Source organism: Muntiacus reevesi, chromosome 1 (genome assembly GCF_963930625.1).
Source record: "Muntiacus reevesi chromosome 1, mMunRee1.1, whole genome shotgun sequence".
NCBI lineage: Eukaryota > Metazoa > Chordata > Mammalia > Artiodactyla > Cervidae > Muntiacus > Muntiacus reevesi.
The window spans coordinates 5,298,267-5,318,160 of NC_089249.1; the positions used below are offsets into that span (position 1 = coordinate 5,298,267).

The 19,894-nt window shown below is 37.3% G+C and overlaps 1 protein-coding gene across 1 annotated transcript; it reads left to right on the forward strand.

Annotated features, from left to right (window-relative positions):
• Window positions 1–6,500: 6,500 nt before the first annotated feature.
• On the forward strand, window positions 6,501–7,439 carry LOC136158810 (olfactory receptor 6C2-like). The gene has a single exon (XM_065920631.1). It carries the CDS (start codon window positions 6,501–6,503, stop codon window positions 7,437–7,439), a length of 939 nt encoding a protein of 312 aa, XP_065776703.1.
• Window positions 7,440–19,894: the final 12,455 nt, after the last annotated feature.

The following is a 19,894-nucleotide window of genomic DNA, read 5'->3' on the forward strand; positions in this document are numbered from 1 at the left end:
AGGGAACTAAGATCCCACATGCCCTGCAGTGTGACCAAATGATTAAAATTTAGCTCTTCCAGGTGACGCTAGTGGTAAAGAACCCGCCGGCCTATGCAGAAGACAAAAAGAGATGTGGGTTCTATCTCTGGGTCAGGAAGATCCCCTGGAGAAGGAAATGGCAATCCCCACTCCAATATTCTTCCCTGGAGAATCCCCATGGACAGTGGAGCCTGGTGGTCTACAGTCTAAATAGAGTTGAAAAGAGTCAGACACAACTGAAGCAACTTCGCATGCACATAGAGAGGCTATTAACCAGATTTAGAACATTGGGCTTTCCTGATGGCTTATATAGTAAAGAATCTGCCTGCAATATGGGAGACCTGGGTTTAATCACTGGGTTGGGAAGGTCCCATGCCTGCAGAATATCATGGACAGAGGTGCCTGACAGGCTACAGTCCATGGGGTCACAAAGAGTCAGACACAACTGAGTGACTTTCACTTTTCATAGAGAAAACATTTAAAAATGTTTCTATAAAACAAACTGAAATAAAAATATATGAACATGAATAAATACAAAATATATGCAAACATAAATGTAAAATATGTATTAAAGTTTTAATGAAATAGAATAAGATCATAAATAAATATAGAACTCAAGAGCCCCATGAGACACAACCTAAATGTCCATTGACAGATGAACGGGTAAAGAAGCATATGCACACAATTAAACTTTAGTCACAAAAGGAAACAATGCCGTCTGCAGCAGCACGGACACAGACGGAGACAGTCATACTGAGCGAAGTGAGTCGGAAAGAGAAAGACAAATACCATATGACAGCACTTATGTGGAATTGAAAATATAACACCTACGAACTTATCTACCATATAAAAACAGACATACACAGAGAAGAGACATGGTTTTCAAGTGGGGAGAAGAGTGGGAGAGGGATAGAACGAGAGTCTGGGATTAGCAGACACAAACTAGTATATACATAGAATGGATAAACAACAGGATCCTACTTATAGCACAGGGAACTATATCCTATAATAAACCATAATGGAAACAATATGAAAAAGATTGCATATGTGTGTATAGTTGAACCACTTTACAGCAGAAATTAATACAACAGTAAATCACCTACACTTCAGTTTTTTTAAAAAGGCCCATGAAATGTATAAACAGAAGAATCATAAAGATCTGGAAGGTATATCTGAAAACTATTAGCAGTATATTTTCACTTTGCCTTTTCTTTTGATAAAATATTTTTTCTCTGTTATTATGTGAATTGTTTACACTGACACTTAATTGGGCTTCCCTGATAGTTCAGTTGGTAAAGAATTCTCCTGCAACACAGAAGACCTGGGTTCGATCCCTGGGTTGGGAAGATCCCCTGGAGAAGGGAAAGGCTACCTGCTCCAGCATTCTGGCCTGGAGAATTCCTTGTGCTCTATAGTCCATAGGGAGCAAAGAGTCTAATACAACTGAATGAGTTTCACTTTCACTTTCAAACATTGGTGGTGGTTTAGTTGCTAAGTCATGTCTGACTCTTGCAACACTATGGACAAAGGAGTCTGGCAGGCTATATAGTCCATGTGATTCTCTAAGCAAGAATACTGGAGTGGGTTGCCGTTTCCTTCTCCAGGGGATTCACCCAATCCAGGAATTGAACCTGGGTCTCCTGCATTGTAGGTGGATTCTTTAACAACTGAGCTTTAAGGGAAGCACACATTCAACCATTAATTACAAATATTATAAGTTTAATAAGCTGGAAACATTACATTTATCATCTTAAAATGCCTCACAAAATTTTGAAATAAAATAACAGATGATTACCTTTTGTCTTGTAATCTGATACTAATTATTGCATACCTGGCCTCTTCTGATGCTAATGTTATTTACAGGCATCTCTCTGAGGACAATTTCCCCAGGTCTGTGTTCCCTTATCTGCCCCCAAAGTCTATTACACAAGAGACTTACTAGTAACATTTAAGACATGTTTGCTTGTTTCACTTAATTGAAAATTGGGTCATTTTTTAAAAAGGGTAATTCTGTCACTTTAGAAATATGTTCCTCTGCCAGAAATATCAGAATATCAACTTTCCCAGGAACAGAGAGAGATCCCTACCTAGCTATTGAAATTACTGTTAGCTCTGCAGTTCCAGAGTAAAGACTTCCTGGACTCAGTGGGAGACAGGCTTTCTGTTGAGTAAAATCTTCATCTTGTGTGGGTGGAGGATGACTTACTGAGAACTCATCAACAGCAGAGCCCTCTGTGAGTAGGAGTTTGTGCTCCTAAGAATGGGCAGAGACCACCCTTCTCTCTCTCCACCATAAGACCTTCCTGGGTGACTTTTTTTTTTCACTCTTTGCAACTTTGGGGTTAAGGGAACATCAGAGGTTACGAGTATCAGATAAATATTTTAAAAATCATTTTCTGTCCCTTTTCTGAATTCTAGAATGATGCTTTTCTCTGAGGAAACTATCTCTACCAAAATAACTCATATGATTTGTCATTTTAATATTTTATGAAAGGTTTCAACAACTGCTTTTAAAGTGTGGATTCTTAATATGTTTGGCAAATATCGGGCAATCATTGATAAGCTGTTTTCATGTATCAATATGGTGAAGTTCATCCAAATACAATGGAAGTTTAGAGAAATGCACCTACATGTTCTCTGCCATAAGCTTTCCCTCACTTTAAACAAAAGCTGTGTGTAATATATGTGAATTGAGTGACTTATTTGCTTACAAATCAGTGACTCCATCCCCTAATAGTCTTTCATATTGTAATGAAAATTCAGTATTTTAACATCTATATCAATATCAGTGTCAATTAGTTTCACTGAAGTGCTAAGAAGGTGGAATATGAAGGACTGAAAAAAATAGTGATATATTTGGAATAAAAGATTAGTGTCTTTCCTCAGGACACACAGGTTAGATCCTTGAGAGAGTCAGATACCTGAAGTTGGGGTGACAGCCCTGAGCAGAGGCATCTAGGCTGCAGAGACAATTAATTCTTGTCCCACCACTGGAAATGCTGTGCCATCTCTGTATGACCTTTAAGCTGCTGTTGAGCTGGAGAGGATAACTTTTAGCAAAACTTTTTCTTTTTATCTATAAACATTTTAGGCTAAATGGGAGTAGGTACCAAGCAAGAGCTTAAATTTACCTTTCTTAATGATAAGGAAGGGAATTCTGTAAAGCAACCAAGTGAAAATCCAGGTAAGCATTTAAGTGAAGTTTCTATGTCAGACGCCTTCTGATTCAGTATGAGGTATTTGATGAGGTATCTAGATAATAACTGAAGGGTAGGAAACATTTCATCTAGCTGTTATGTAAGTAATCAGAGTGTGTGTGTGTGTGTGTGTGTGTGTGTGTGTGTGTGTGTGTGCTCAGTCTTGTTGAACTCTTTGTTACCCCATGGAAGGTAGGGGCTAGGTTCTTCAGTCAACGGAATTTTCCAGGCAAGGATACTGGAGTGGTTACCATTTCCTACCCCAGGAAATCTTCCTAACCCAGGGATCAAACCTGCTTCTCTTGAGTCTCTTTCATTGGAGGCAGATTCTTTACCAATGAGCCACCTGGGAAGCCCTAAGTAATCAGATAATGCAAAATATATAATATTTTTTGATCAAAAAAATTTTAAATAACTTTTTTTTTTAATCTGGGACTGAGTACAACAGGTAGCATTTTGTGTACTGCCAGAAAGTAAAGAATTCTTTTAATATCTTAAAGATCTCATTTTTAAAATGAAGGGGAATTGAAAATAGAGATTATATGTGGCAAATATATTGAATGTACATTTTTATATCATTTATACGTCAACGAAGCTAAAACACAGAAGAATTCAATTGATCGTTTTTAGAAAAAAATTGGGAAACCCTCTTGGGATTACATACTTCTATTAAAAAAATGTACCAAAAAGAGAATGGAAATTTCACTAACTGAGAAAGCAAACTGCTTATTCTGAGTCAGAAGTGTACATATAAAATTTATTAATTTTACAATAAATATATGTATTGAGCTCTTGACAAACTTTAAATAAGGCTGCTGCTGCTGCTAAGTCACTTTAGTCTTGTCTGACTCTGTGCGACCCCACAGATGGCAGCCCACCAGGCTCCTCTGTCGCTGGGATTCTCCAGGCAAGAACACTGGAGTGGGTTGCCATTTCCTTCTCCAATGCATGAAAGTGAAAAGTGAAAGTGAAGTCACTCAGTCGTGTGGGACTCTTTGCGATCCCCTGGACTGCAGTTACCAGGTTCCTCTGTCCATGGGATTTTCCAGGCAAGAGTACTGGAGTGGATTGCCATTTACTTTTCCTAAATAGGGCTAGCTGCTATGGATTCTCAATGAACAAGACATAGCCCAATCTCAATAAAATTACATTTGCATATTTAGTGGTAACAAAGAGTTAAGCATAGTGATCTAGAGGGCCAAAAAAGAGAATCAAATAACTTACACAATGAATTTTCAAGTTGTTTTTTTTTTTTTTTTTTTTTCAGGAAGTGATTCTAAGCCAAAAGTTGAAAAATCTGCAAGTTCCATATCAGTCTACTGAAGGAAAGACTAGGGGTAGGAAGCTGGTAATGAACAGAGTCGTATCATGAAACAGATTCCACTCAAACTGGTAGATGCTGTTTTGGTGTGTAAAGTGAAGGTCCCCCTATGGTGAAAGCACTTTGAGGAGCTGTTTCATAGGTAACATTTCTTTCTAAACGAGGACATCCTCATCACAAGCGTGTACTATTGGAGGGGTCAAAATCTCCAAGTTTTGGGTCTTATTAGTTGATGCTATAACATTGGTTTTTAGATATAGACAGAATCCAGGCAATTCAGATATTGCTGATTAATATTAATCCTTAACTTTAACTGTCAAAATTCATTTCAAATGATATCCTATACACTTATAGATAGAATAAAATAGACATCAGCCAAAATAAGGCTGAAGAAGAACAAATGATTGGAAGAGAGGATGTATTATTCCAGACAAATAATCCATGTAAACACTTACCTCAACCTACTGTCTGGCATATGGAAAGTGCTCAATAATTGCTGGTGCTTTTTCCGTTTTCTTTCTTTTTTATTTCCATTTGGTCAATTTTTCATTATGAAATAATTTTGTACTTACAGAAGAACTGAAAATATAGCGCAGAGAGTTCCCAGATATCCTCACCCATCTCTCCCTAATAGTAGCAACTTGCATAATCTTAGTGGCATTATTAATATTGAGGAATTAACACTGGATACAAATGCTAATAACTAATAAAACACAGATGTAAGGATGGGTCCACGTCGTGGGCAGACAGCAAAGATTCCACCACCTCCAGGGCAAGTCCCTCGCTCTCTAGGTGCCCGGGGCCAGGGCTGCAGCTGCGGAGCCACACCCTAGATCCCACGGGAGAAGCGGCCGCCCGCGGACTGGGCGTGCGCGACCTGCTGGTCAACCTCACTGCTCACTGAGAGTCCCTAGAGGCGCTGCAAAGAGAGGCTCTGTGGCTCTGGCTTGGAGGGTCTGAGTGGAGACGAGGGTTAATTGAAAAACAATAAAATAATAATATTAAAATAATTAAATCAAATACAAATTTGATCTGGATTTTCCCAGTTTTTCCACTAATGTCAATTTTCTGTTGCAGGATTCAAGTTACTACTTGAAACAGAGCTGTCCTGGGTCCTTGGTCTCCTCCAACCTGTGTTTCGTCCTGTCTCCCATGTCCTTCGTGACTTTGGAAGTACAATCAATTGAGGTTAAATTCTTTGAAGTTTTTTCACTGAGACTAATTTACTCAATATTGAGGCAGATAACTTGTTTACGTAGTACTTATGAAACATTGTATTCTATTACAGTGAAATGCAGGGAAAGTTGGATATTGATGTAGAAACTTCAAGATAAGTAGCAAAACTGGAAAGCAATGTGGGTTGTTTGCATGATAATCCTGATATCAAAAATAAAATGAAATAACTCTTTTTTCATTGAAGTAACAGCAAACATGCAAATACTGCACACATGGCCTCCAGGCGATATATAAAATGTCAGACTCAGCCATTGATTTGCATTTAACAGGGACCCACATTTTAAGCAGCTTGCAAGCTCATTTGAACCTGTGACTAGTGAAGAATTATTCAGAGCAAAAGATCGTTAGAAAACCCACAAAATCATATCATATGGATGATCCTTTCTAATTATATAGTTAGATACATTTCAGACAATAAAGCACAGAGTTTAGATTAACTGAAAAATAGAGACTAGAGAGCATATGGGGAGTATGAAAATATGGACTCAAGTGCAAACTTATTGCAGAAAAACATGATCTGGAGGATTTCTGTAATGCACATCAAAAAAGCTGAGAATTCCAAAGTTTTGGCAGGTCCCTGTCAGGTCAAAGAAGAAAACGGCTATTCATTGAATTGATTGGATTTTATTTTAACCAGTGGCCAAGGCCTCATGGCTTAATATAGGTTTTCTTAGTTCAATGTCACTTGAATTTCTGAGGAGTTTGAGCAGAAGCACAAGTCGGCAATGAGAAACTGTACATCTTTATCTACATTCATACTCCTGGGACTGACAGATGATCATCCAATGCAGGTTCTGATTTTTATGTTTCTGTTTGTTTCCTATACATTGAGTATAACTGGGAACCTAACCATCCTTATACTCACTTTAGTAGATTCTCGTCTTAAAACCGCCATGTACTTTTTCCTCAAACACTTCTCCTTTTTAGAAATCTTATTAACAACAGCCTGCATTCCCAGATTTTTACACAGCTTATCAACTGGGGACAAGACTATTTCCTATAATGCTTGTGTTGCTCAATTATTTTTTGTCATTCTTTTTGCAGCAACAGAATTTTTTCTCCTGGCCATCATGTCCTATGACCGCTATGTGGCCATCTGCAAACCCTTACATTATGCAGCCATCATGAGCAGCAGAGTCTGTGGAAGACTTGTTATTTGCTGTTGGATAGCAGGTTGGCTGGTCATATTTCCACCACTCTGCCTGGGCTTAAATCTGGAATTTTGTGACTTTAGTGTCATTGATCATTTTCTCTGTGATGCTTCTCCTCTGCTAAAGATCTCTTGTTCAGACACATGGTTCATAGAACAGATGGCTGTTGCTCTTGCTGTGTTGACTGACATCTTGACACTTCTGTGTGTAGTTATATCTTATATGCACATCACCAGAACCATCATAAATTTCCCTTCCACCCAGCAAAAGATGAAGGCTTTTTCTACCTGTTCTTCTCACATGATTGTGGTTTCTATCACCTATGGCAGTTGTATCTTCATCTATGTCAAACCTTCAGCAAAGGACAAAGTGACAGTTAATAAGTGTGTGGCAGTGCTTACTACCTCAGTTGCCCCCATGTTAAACCCATTCATTTACACCCTGAGGAACAAGCAAGTGAAAGAAGCTTTTACAGATTTAATCAACAGAATTTCATTGATGTCAAAGAAGTAAAGGAATGTTGAAGCAAAGCATAAAATATAAATTTAAAAAAGGCAGTGGGCCTTAAGGTCATAATCTTCATTTCTTAGCTATTGTACTATGGTCTATTGTCTATAAATATTAACATGCTTATATAGTTATTACTGAATCTTGGGCTCCAAATAATCTTCAATGCTTGTTGAGATAAGCAAGTTAGGTCACTTCAACCCATGTTGAAAATAAGCTTTCTTCAAGATGATGATCATACCAAGACACCATAAAATTAGATTTCTAGGAGTATGGGCTTTCCGAAACTCTATCTTGGCTCTGATCAATTAGAGAACTATTAAACCTTATGTGAAGAAAATAATGAATTCTTGAACTGATAGGAAAATAATAGAGTAATAGTATTCATTGTTTTTTTTTCTAGTACAGACATTCAAAAGACATATATATGATTTCAATAACTCTTCTTAAGCAGGAGTTAATTATTCAAGATAATAATGAGTTAGTTTGAGCAAAACAGAATGGGTTTTAACATAGAAGTGGAAAATATTTGAGTTTAGAAACCTGGAGATCCACATCTACCCTGTAAAAGAAACATGAATGCCCAAAGATTTAAAGTTTAGACTCACTTAATTCTCTCTAAAGTGAAAAGCATAGCATCTACATTAATTCATCATCCAGGTAGCAATGATCTGTTAAACTCTGCTGAGACAATAATGTCAGCTTTATGTTGATAAAAAAAGTCTAATGCTGAATGCATAATATAATGCAAGTCATAAATATGGCTAAATTAAACCAACAGGAGCCAGTAAATCTCAGCAAAATAAAGTTCTAGACTTAAAGAAAATTAAACCAGCAAAATACAAGGAAACCTTGGGCTATAGCCAAGGAATCCAATATGAAGGCAAATTGTCTCTTCAAAGATCATCTTTAACATTGCAAAAACAGAAGGTATAATTTTCACTAATATTTCTCAAAGAAAGGTGTCCTACATTTGGTTATTTTTTACCTTTCTAAATTTTGCATTTGTCACCAAAAACTTCAATGGTCCAGAGTAGAATGTTTTTGTCTTTCATTTCTAGACCTGTGTCCTAGGTGTCTCCTCTTACAAAGATTTCCTTCCCTGAATCCTTCCCTAGCCCTCTGTTTGGCGTCCCTCACATGTGCACCTGTCACATTCTGCAGTTAGTTGTTATGCAATAACAAATCATTCCAAGATCAGTGATATTAAACTTGAGTTTCTGTGTCAAGTTTCTGAATGTTTCTGCTGATTTTGGCAGACATCAGTTGATCTTGGCTGGGTTTGTTCATAGGATTGTCTTTGAGGATGTCTGAGTCTTGTTATCTAGTTAAGCTTAATTCACAATTTTAGTAGTTTAATGACTCCTTACTAAGATTACTGAAATCTCTTCTAGATGGTGCTTTATTCTCTATATAGTGTTTTTTTTTTTTCAACATGGGAAGATCATGGGGCTCCAAGGAAGATAACAGAATCATGCAAGAATCCAGAGTCTTAGACTCAATGTCTTTCTACCACATTCTATTCACCAGACTAGTCACAGGGCCAGCCAAAATTCAAGGGAGAGAAATGGAAAACACAAGCTTAAAAGGGTTCCAGTTGAATACATCTAGGAATGAATACATACAATCTAGTTGAATTGAGAATCATATGATAAATAAAGCAGTGTTTTATTATTCATAGAATAAGATAAAATGCTTTATGTAAAAGTGAATGAATATATAATGGAAAACTAGCTCATAGTCATGTATGAACTAACAAGCATAGACATAATGGTGGAGTTAGAAAATCTCAATAGATGTGAAAGCAACAGGTAAATACTTGATGAGGGACAAGATATCAAATTACTACTTTCCTTAAAAATGAGAATAAATCAACACATGTATCAGGATGGCTACTCTTCAAAAAATCAGAAAATAACAAGTGTTTTCAAGGATGTGAAGAACTATGACATTTGTGCACCATTTAAGGAGTTGTGAAAACAGTGGAACCTCTGAGGAAAACAGTATTACGGGCTCTCAAAAAAAAAAAATAATAATAACAAAACAAAACAAGACTACCAAATGAACAATCCTACTTCTGGACAGATGTCCAAAAGAATTGAAAGCAGGGTCTCAAAGAGATATTTGTACACCATACTCAATGTATTCAATAACCAAAAGGTGGGAACAACCAAAATGTTCAGCGAATGGATAAACAAAATGTGGTATATATTAATACACATAATAGATAATTATTCAAACTCAAAAAGTAAGGAAATCCTGCGTCATGTTACAGAGTGAAGAAACCTTGAGTACCTTATACTTAGTGAAATAAGTGAGCCCCAGAGCCACAGCTACTGCATGACTCCACTTATATGAGGTATCTAAAGGAGTCAAATTCATAGAAACAGAAGAGCACAATGATGTTTACCAGAGCCTGATGGAAGGGAGTAACGGACAGTAAACTCTCATTGTTTAATGAGAGTTGTTGTTCAGTTGCTGAGTCAGACCCTACTCTTTGCAGCCCCAAGAACTGCAGCACACCAGGCTTCCCTGTCCTTCACTGTCATTTGGTCAAACTCATGTCTCAGTGATGCCAGCCAACCATCTCATCCTCTGTTGCCCCCTTCTCCTCCTGCACTCAGTCTTTCTCAGCATCAGGATCTTTTCCAATGAATTGGCTTTATGAATAAGGTGGCCAAAGTATTGGACCTTCAGCTTTAGCATCAGTCCTTCCAATGAATATTCAGGGTTGATTTCCTGTAGGATTGACTGGTTTGATTTCCTTGCAGTCAAGGGACTCTTCAAAGTTTAATGAGAATAGAGTTTCAAATTTGAAAAATGTAAATTTCTGGAGAGCTGTTTCATAACAGTGTGATAATACTTAACAGTACTGAACCAAATACTTATAAATGGTAAGGACAGTGAACTTTATGTTATGCATTTTTTATCCCAATAAGGAAATAAATAAATAAAGATTTTTAAATTGGGCTTTTATGCAAGTTATTTCAAACAAAATAATATCAAAGTATCTAAAGTTGGAATAAATATTGAAAATGGAGCTGTGTGGTCATAAATCTATATTGTTAGTTTGAAAAAATTGTCAAAAGATTAAAATGAACTTACTGCTATAATAAAATAAAAAATGAAATAATAATAAAAGTAATTTTAAAACTGCATCTTGAAACATTACAAATATGGAGAATTAAAGCATTTTATTTGTTTCTAAGAAAGGTTTGCACAGCATTTTAGTTATGAATCATTTCCAGTTTTAAATTCAAGTAAGTAACACCCAGATTATTCACTTGTGTATCATCATTGATCAAAGTTAGAGTCATTGCAGATTTTTCTTTTTCTAAATTCTGGTCTTTACTGTTTTCTAGGGAATTTATTCTAGAGAAGGCAATGGCACCCCACTCCATTACTCTTGCCTGGAAAATCCCATGGATGGAGGAGCCTGGCAGGCTGCAGACCATGGGGTCGCTAGGAGTCCTACACGACTGACTGACTTCACTTTCACTTTTCACTTTCATGCATTGGATAAGGAAATGGCAACCCACTCCAGTGTTCTTGCCTGGAGAATCCCAGGGGCGGGGGTGCCTGGTGGGTTGCCATTTATGGGGTTGCACCGAGTCGGACACGACTGAAGCGACTTAGCAGCAGCAGCAGGGAATTTATTCAACCATAACTTATTGAAAACCAATTTAAAGAGTGAACCCAGGTGCCATTTACTACCTAGGATCCACCTGCATACTAGGGACAAAATAGTATATTGCAGACAAAATAGATAGGATATTGTAAAATATAACATCAGGTGACTGAAGTGTCCTGTCTATGAAAACGACTAGCAAAACAATATGAACAACTATGAAAACGATAGCAAATATGACCGATCCTTCCTCTGTCTAGTCACTGCAGTATGTCTCTTTAGCTCGTTTCATCAGCAAGTGATTCAATTTTTTTTTTTCTCCCTTGGGTTCTGGCTGGTCCTGTGACTAGTCTGATGAATAGAATATGGTAGAAGGGATATTGAGCCTAGGACTCTGGAGCTTTGAATGCTTCCATTCTCTTCCTTGGAGCCCCATGACCTTACCATGTGATCAAACATTGTCTAGAGGATAAAGCACCATCTGGAAGAGAGCTCACTTACCTTAGTAATGAGTCATTAAACTACTAAAGTTGTGAATGAAGCTTAATCTGTCTGGCAAAGCCCAGTCATGCATAATGAGAATCCTATGAATAAATCCAGCCAAGATCAACTAATCTCTCCCCAGAGCAGCAGAGACACTCAGCTTATCCAGAAAATGGTCAGTTGAACCACTGATTTTTGGAGAGATTTATTATCTCATACTAGCTAACAGGGGCATATATAACAGTCCTGGAGTACATAAGAAGTCTAGAGAGGCACACAAGGAAGAGAATCTTTTTAAGAACTGACACCATGAGCATAGACGTCAAAATGAAAGATATAAAAGTTGAGGATATTCCAGTCTGCACCACTGAGGACTGAGGTCTAGAGGGAGAAATGTGAGAGATTATAAAACAAAATTAATCAAATGTAAAAAAAAAAAAAAAAAAAGAAAAAAAACCTTTAAGAAATATCTGTGAAGGTCACACATTTCATTCCTTAATTTTGAAGATTTTTTTTTTCCCGCTACTAGTCTCATTGAAAATTTCTAATGAGCTCCTCTTCTATAAACAGAAACTTCTGTATATTTTGCTGGTTTAGTTTTGTTGATGTGTGTTTATGATTCTCATTTAGCTGAGATTGTCTCATTCTTGTTGGCTTAATTTAGCTACATTAAGGAATTGGATTTTATTGTATATTTCAGTACTTGTCCTGATTTGTCATCTGATAAGTGACTTTGTTGTCTTGACAGTTTCTCAGATCAATGTAATCTAGACTATCAGTTTGTGAAAGATTGTGCTCTTTCATTTTGGAGGAAATGTAGTTAATCTAATTTCTGAATTTTGGGAAATTAAATTTTGTTTTCCAAGCTAGTTTTTTCTAGGTTTCAAAGCTTGTATGTTTTCCTCTTCAGTGTTAAAATACACTTATTTTTTGTACTAGATTATTCTGGCTTTCTTAATTTTTAAGAGTTATCTTGCTTCTGATTGACAATAAGACTAATATGTATGTTTTTTTCATGTTGTCATTTGTATATTTGAATTGCAAGAAGGTTTGAGGTTTTCATATAAAGCCAATAATTCAACTTTTTGTTGTTGTTGTTGTGTTCTTAATCTATAGTAGTTTTTACACTCTTGTGAAACTGGTCTGAGTTGAGGCAAACTCTCAATTTGGAGAAATGTCACTTTGGAAAAAGTTTATTTGCAATGAAAAAAAGAATGATAATTTTGTATTCTTTATTCATTAATAATGATGTGATAAGTATTATAGTAAGAATACACTGAGTGCAAGGAAGAGATAAAAGAATTAATAATGTAAGATTAAACACATTAAGCCTGGTGTATCATGATAAGCTTTATTCTCAGTTTTGACATTCCTTTACTTCTCGGAGATCAGTAAAATTCTTTTAAATAAAGCTGTAAAAGCTTGTTTCAGTTGCTTGCTCCTCATGGTACATAAAAAGTGAAAAGTCGAAGTGTTAGTTGCTCAGTAATGTCCAACTCTTTGCAACCCCATGGCATAAGCCCAGGAAAATGTTATAATTTGAAGGAAATTCTAAAATGCTCTACATAAGTCCCCAAAAAATATTCAAAAGATATGCTACTCAGAAGCTAAAATTGGGAAGGTGAAAACAGTTCTCTCTTATAGAAGAAAATATTCTCCCTTGAACATGAGAGCCACACCCATCATTAACCTTAGACTTAATGTTTAAGCCTGTTTAGTTAAGCTAGAGTATCTTATGATTGCTATAAAAATAGATATACTCTTCTCCTGATACTCTATCCATGCAGAGGCGCAGCTTATTCATATATAATTTTTGAAAAATTGGGCAATATGACTCATATAATTAGTAAATGAACACAAACAAAAGGTTATAATCAACTGGCCAATGGAACCAGTAGAATGGTAAAGCTGCTTCTAAGAAGCATTCATAAGATAAAGACTTTTGACTTCTGAAAATTTTTTTCTAACAGATACTGAATTGGTTAAGTCACATAGAGCTATAACAGAGTAGTCTTTGTATGATCTTTTCTTGGGACAAAAATCTACAAGATAGCATGTAATCTGGTTTCAAAACTAAGCAAATGCTGAAAAGCAAAGTCAAATGGAAGTATATTTTCCCATTTAATTAAATACTTCTTCAACTTGTTAAACAACATTGTGAGGACATGCATTGATTCTCCTGCTTCGGTTTCAAGATTATAAAATGTTTTTCTCAATATTTAATTTGTGTAGTATTTCTAACCTTTTAAAATCCTATCTTTTCCCTATAGTGCTGAATACTATACTATGAAGAAAAATTACAATATACATCTGTGCTCATTAGCATGTAAAATAGTCACTTTTTTGACTTGAAGCTATGTATATTACTTTCATGTATACTTATGTATTTTTCTCACTGGAAACAGTTTGTTATCATTTGCTCATACTTTGTTATCTAAAAGTTGAAGAGGAGTCAGAATTATGTCTTTCCATCAGGCAATTGTTATGCTCTTGGAATATGTCCAGTAAGATTGTTGCATCTTATTATCTCCAAGGACATGGTTTCCAGTGATGCTGCTGCTAACTTTTGACAATATTCAGTTCATATTACATTCATTAGTCATGTTCAGACTTTGGTCACTAGGGCCCTTTTTTTATTCACACAGAGAACCTCTGCTCATCTATAAGAAATTGGGACAATAAAACATTCATTTTATTTCATTGTGTAAAAATATTTCTTTGTCCAGAGAAATCAGAAATTATCTCTTTCAAAATGTCCTAAAACTCATCTTACATTTCTCAGAAATTTAAAATAAATGTGTTTTTCTTTCAGGATTGTGATGTTAGCCTTTCTTCCTAGACTTAAAGTGGAATAGGATTTCTGAAGAGTGTCTAGTGTTAGTGGCTCAGTCATGTTTGACTTTTTGTGATCCCATGGACTGTAGCCCATCAGGCTCCTATGTCCATGGAATTCTCTAGGCAAGAATACTGGAGTGGGTAGATATTCCCTTTTCCAGAGGATCTTCCCAATCCAGGTATTGAACCTGGATCTCCTGCATTGCAGGCAGATTCTTTACCGTCTGAGCCACCAGGGAAGCCTGAAGAGCATCCATGTCTGCTAAAATCAATTGAAAACTCAGATAGATCATCTCTGTTCCCCAAAATGTTGTGAGAATGTGGATGGGTTCATGAAAGAGTTACTTTTGAATGTACTGACTTCACTTATACATACAGTTTCATTTTGGGACTAGAAGAATTACATATTCAACTAAAGCTACGATTGCTAAGAGCAAATATTTTCTTTTTGATAATATCAGTTTTTCTCTTCATTCCCATTCTATTTACTTCATCTCTATAAAATATGAGATTTATGTTTAAAAATAAGGCAATACTTAATTTGGATATCTCAAGGGAAAAAAATTGTTCTGTCTGATATTATTTTTTTTTTCTAGAAAATTAAAAGGTGAAGGGATTAGACTCACTGGAGATATTTATTACACACATCAATTGAGACATGGGTTAATTCCTGCTTAGTCTTTTTAAATCCAGGAGTAGATTGGTACCAACCACATAATAAGTTTTCAAGAAATTTATCTTGAATAATTTAATGTGTACTCATTGGAACAGAATAATTAAAGGGGCAATCAGAAGCGATGTGCTCGATAATGTCACTGTCATGAATCAATATTTATACCAAGATATAGCTATTTCATTCTTCATTAGAATGCTAGATATCTGCTATGCTGTCATCAGTGATTACTGAGCTATTACATGTAAATAATCATGGAAGTAAATAGGAAATATTAATTTCCTATTAAATAGGAAATGCACCTGAATTAAAACACTTCATCAACATTCACTAACATCTAAATATGACAGAAGAGAATTGTGGATGTGATAATAACTAATTAGAATGGGAGAGTTTTAAAAATTGGATACTGCTTTGAGTTTTGTTGCCACAGTGAAATCTCAAGGGCTTAAGAATTTTCTAGATTTATTTCAAAAGTGTCACTTTCTATGGGATTTTACCTAAAAAGGTGTGAGAATATCAGAAGAGTATTTATCCTGAGCCTGGATCAGTACCTCTTTCTTTTGATGGTAACTATAATGGCAACCCACTTCAGTACTCTTGCCTGGAAAATCCCATGGATGGAGGAGCGTGGTAGGCTATAGTCCATGGGGTCACAAATAGTCGGACAGGACTGAGTGACTTCACTTCACTATATACCTATAGATACCTTCCTAACTATAGAAGATAGATACTGTCAGTTGTTTCAGTCTCAATGGAAAAAATTACCTAAATTAACAAAACACCAAAAAAAACACATGATGAGTTTTTTTATGGGTGCAATTTATAGCAAATAAGTGAAAGCCATTTATATAACTAATGATGTTCTCCATGGGAAATCCTTTTCTGCCTCATTATGGAGGAAAGTAAGAAAGCTTGTGATATTTACAAATGGAAATATCTTCCCATGCTACTAATAAATAAATTATGGCTAAGAAAGAAATGTGGAACACCTAGGGCATCCTATGCAGAACTGCAGAGTCCGTAACTCTGGCATTAGTTACTTGTTAACAGAATATTGAACATACCCAGTCACCAAAATTCTCCTGCTTCATGGAGAATGCAGAAAAGAAAATCCATTTGTCACAGTGGCCATTGCTTAGCGCCCAGATGCACTAACATAACTTCTGAGTAATTTGGGGTCAAAGAAAAGGATATGAGAACAGAGAGGAACATTAAAAAGAGAAACAGTTAGAGGTTGAGGCTTTAATTTGCTGTCTGCCAAAGTCTCTGTGTGGATTATAGAATGAATGCTCAAAATAATTTTTTGAACTACAGGTTATTAAGTAAACTGAGACTAAAAGGAACAAAGTGGAATAAGAATTCATGCAGTCTAATTCTAGAAACTGCACAAAGCACAGGAAATTTACTTTAAAAAGACGTTAGTCCATAGGAAAGCAATACAGAGATTTGGGGTCAGGTTTCAATAACATTAAAGTTAGTCTCAAACGTCAGTGCAGGTTTTTTCTGATTAACTTTAATAGAAAGAAAGAAAAAAAAACTTTCTTTCTAAACGCTATTTAAAATAGTCTTGTTGTTTTCTTATTAAAGTTATGTTGACTTATATTATTTAAAATAGTTTTAAAATTATAACTTGTTCTTTGTCTATAAGGCAAAAATAAAATTCACTCTGATTATTTCTATAAACTTTGGATGAACACTGACCGTGCCCTTGGCAATAAGATTCTGATGAGAACACAATGTTTAAAATGAAATTTACCAACATGACTGGAAATCTAGTCATTAAAGCTGCTGCAAGATAATCATAGGTTACAGCAGGAATAGTTAGAGGAAAGGTTAACTCCATCTTGAGGTATTAGACATGGATTCCTGGTAGAAATGATCTCCAAATAGAAGCTCAGAAAAGAGAAAGAGGAGACTGGAGAGATTTCAAATAGAGACATAGTTAAGGAGAGAAGGACTAGCACATGGGAATTTCCACAGGGAATTTAAGCATAGCCTTTTGTGAAAACCTGCAACTAGATAAGTTAGATGAAAGAAAAAAAAAAAAAAAGGAGACATAAATTAGCTGTCTGATGCTGTAGACTGACCTGTTTATCACTATGGTGTATTATCTCTTGATAGCATCCAGAATCATTATACTGGTGGGATAGGGCAAGAAATTAGGCAAATTGTATGATTTGCTACTGGAAATATTAAAATGATTCTCATACACTTAAATTTTATGATGAGGCCAAAAGAGACTAATTGATAGGATTAAAGTTAATGTGCTAGTTACAAAAACTCAATTTATAAAATATTTTAAAAATTAATCTTAATACCCAGTCCCCCAGGCCCAATGAATAGTGAGATGGACAAACCTCCAGGGATGGAAAGCAGATCCAGAGGAGGAGGGGTAGAGGAAACCGAGGGGTCTCCAAGGCATCGTGACAGTCACCCACTCCATAGCACCCTGCCCCTCACCTGCCACCCATTATGAGAAGGGAGTCCTGCCATGGCCACTATGTCACCAGGTACTTAAAGCCCTGGCCTTTCTGAGCTAGTTGCCTTGCTCTGCTGCCTACTTCCTACCTTAGTGTGTGTGTTCTCAGTTTACTGGGTAATGGGACAGAGGGAAACAGACAAACCCAGGATGGGCAATATTTAGGCCATGTCCAAGGCTGGCCAAAGTCAAAAGACTGGTTTCCCAGCAGGGCAGGAAGTTGAGCAGTGGTTCCAAGTCTATGTCTTCTTTGCTTGTTGCTTTTCAAAATTCTGCAATTGTTTTAAGCAATACAGTTTTTTAGACCAACACTTTTATTAAACTTTAAAATTCTCTTTACTGTTTTTTTTTAAAGTTAAACAAACAAAGAAAATTAAACAAAAATCCTACCACTCTTACTCTCCCCAACTTGATCCATGAGAGTCCCCCTGCACTCCCCTCTGCTTTTACATTTGATCATTCCTCCCTTTTCCCTCAGCTTGAAGCATCTATGACCAGTGTCTGTGAGATGATGTTTTTTTAGTGTCTCAGGATAAGAAATGGCAGTCATTCCACCAGGTGCTGGAAACTGGTTAGCCTTAAGACAAGGGTTTCTAGGGCTTCAGCTCAGGATGAGTATTTAATTACCGGGTCTCCAGAAATCCCTCTTCTGGCTACCACAAACAGTGGCTTCTTTTCTGGGCTTAGGAGCCAGACCTGGACTGTTTCATCAGAGACAGGACCCCACAGACTATGCTAGGGCTTCCTCTTTGAACAAAGCTGGGATCCCTTGAGACTTGAAGACTTCAGGCAGTCCTGCAAGATGAGCCTCCATGATCCTGCCCCTACCGACTCACATGATGCCCGGTCCCTCTGCCTAATCCAGTACCACATCTGGCCTCCCTTATCTGGGCCTGCATCCCTCCATGGGCTACAGCCCACTTAGGGATCAGTTGCAGGCTCAACGGGAAGCTATGAATCAGGCCAGAGCTTGCTTTAAGTCCAAGAAAAAAGTTGTCTTACTGGTGGAAGCTAGTGTCCCAAATCCTGGAGCCAACCCTGCCAGCCAAAGGATGATTTTTGTTCTTTGGTGACCATTGTTTTCTTTCTATGAAATATCTTAGATGATAATGTTGTTGACTCAGATTTCTTTGAAAAAGAAAAAAAAAAAAACAAGAAAAAAACAACAAAAACTATACCTCTTGAGTGACAGACATCCTGGTCTATTCCTTTCTGAGGAATCTTGCGGGGAAAGAATACTGTAGTTCCTGCTCTGTTTATATGTTTCTGTGGAGACAGAAACCCTGCCTGCCCCCGGGGTGTTGGGTGCTTTTGTCCATGTTGCCATCCCAGGCCTGTGATAGGGGCTTGTGGCTACATTGTAATGTCTGGGCCGTGTCTGGGGAGTCCTTCCCACCTGCCCAGCCACTTTGAAGAGGACTAGCCACCACCTTGAAGGGGACTAGCCACCCCCTTGAAGAGGCCAGCATTTCCTTCCTACGATTCAAGGCACAGGGAGCACCACCTCCCGTGACACCACCTTCAGGAGCTCTGGCGACACGTGCATCCATGAGCCTCCCCCTGGGCTACCTACCTGAGCCCACCTCTGCCCACAGTCCTGCACAGGAGTCAATTAAACAGGGTGTCTCTGAGCCCATGCCCCCAAAGAGTTGGCCAAGGGCTGCCGACCAACCTGACTCCATAAGTCCTGCATGACCAAGTGATAGTTGGCAGGCTCTGCTACCCAAGACCTCTGCTACCTTCCACCCCGCCACCTGGCAAGGAATGGGCCCTTTTCTGTGAATTGACTACCTGTGGAAATGTGACCAATTAGTGTGAAATGCATGTTTAGGAAATGTTAGATACTGTATTTGAACCAATAAATGTGAATCCTTCTGCAAATAACTAAAATAAACCTAATTTCTATTTAAAAAACCATTCTATTTCTTTCTTGCTTCGTGGTGTTGGTTTGGGCATTAAGTTGTGTCCAACACTTGCAACCCTATGCCTGTAGCCCACCACTCTTCATCTATGAGATTTCCCATGCAAGAATGCTGGAATGGGCTGCCATTTCCTTTTCCAGGGGATTTCCTGATCCAGGGAATGAACCTGCCTCTCCCGTATTACAAATGAAGTGAAATGAAAGTTGCTCAGGCATGTCTGACTCTTTGTGACTCCATGGACAATACAGTGGAATGGGTAGGCATTCCCTTCTCCAGAGGATCTTCCCAACAGAGGAATTGAACCCAAGTCTCCTGCATTGCAGGCAGATTCTCTACCAGCTGAGCCACCAGGGAAGCCCTTCCTATACTGCAGGGAGATTCTTAACTGACTGAGCCATCAGGGGATGTGTTACCAAAATTCATTATAGGGCATTGTAT

Excerpts from the sequence above, each read along its gene's own strand:
- LOC136158810 (XM_065920631.1), top strand. The coding sequence starts at position 6,501 with ATGAGAAACTGTACATCTTTATCTACATTCATACTCCTGGGACTGACA.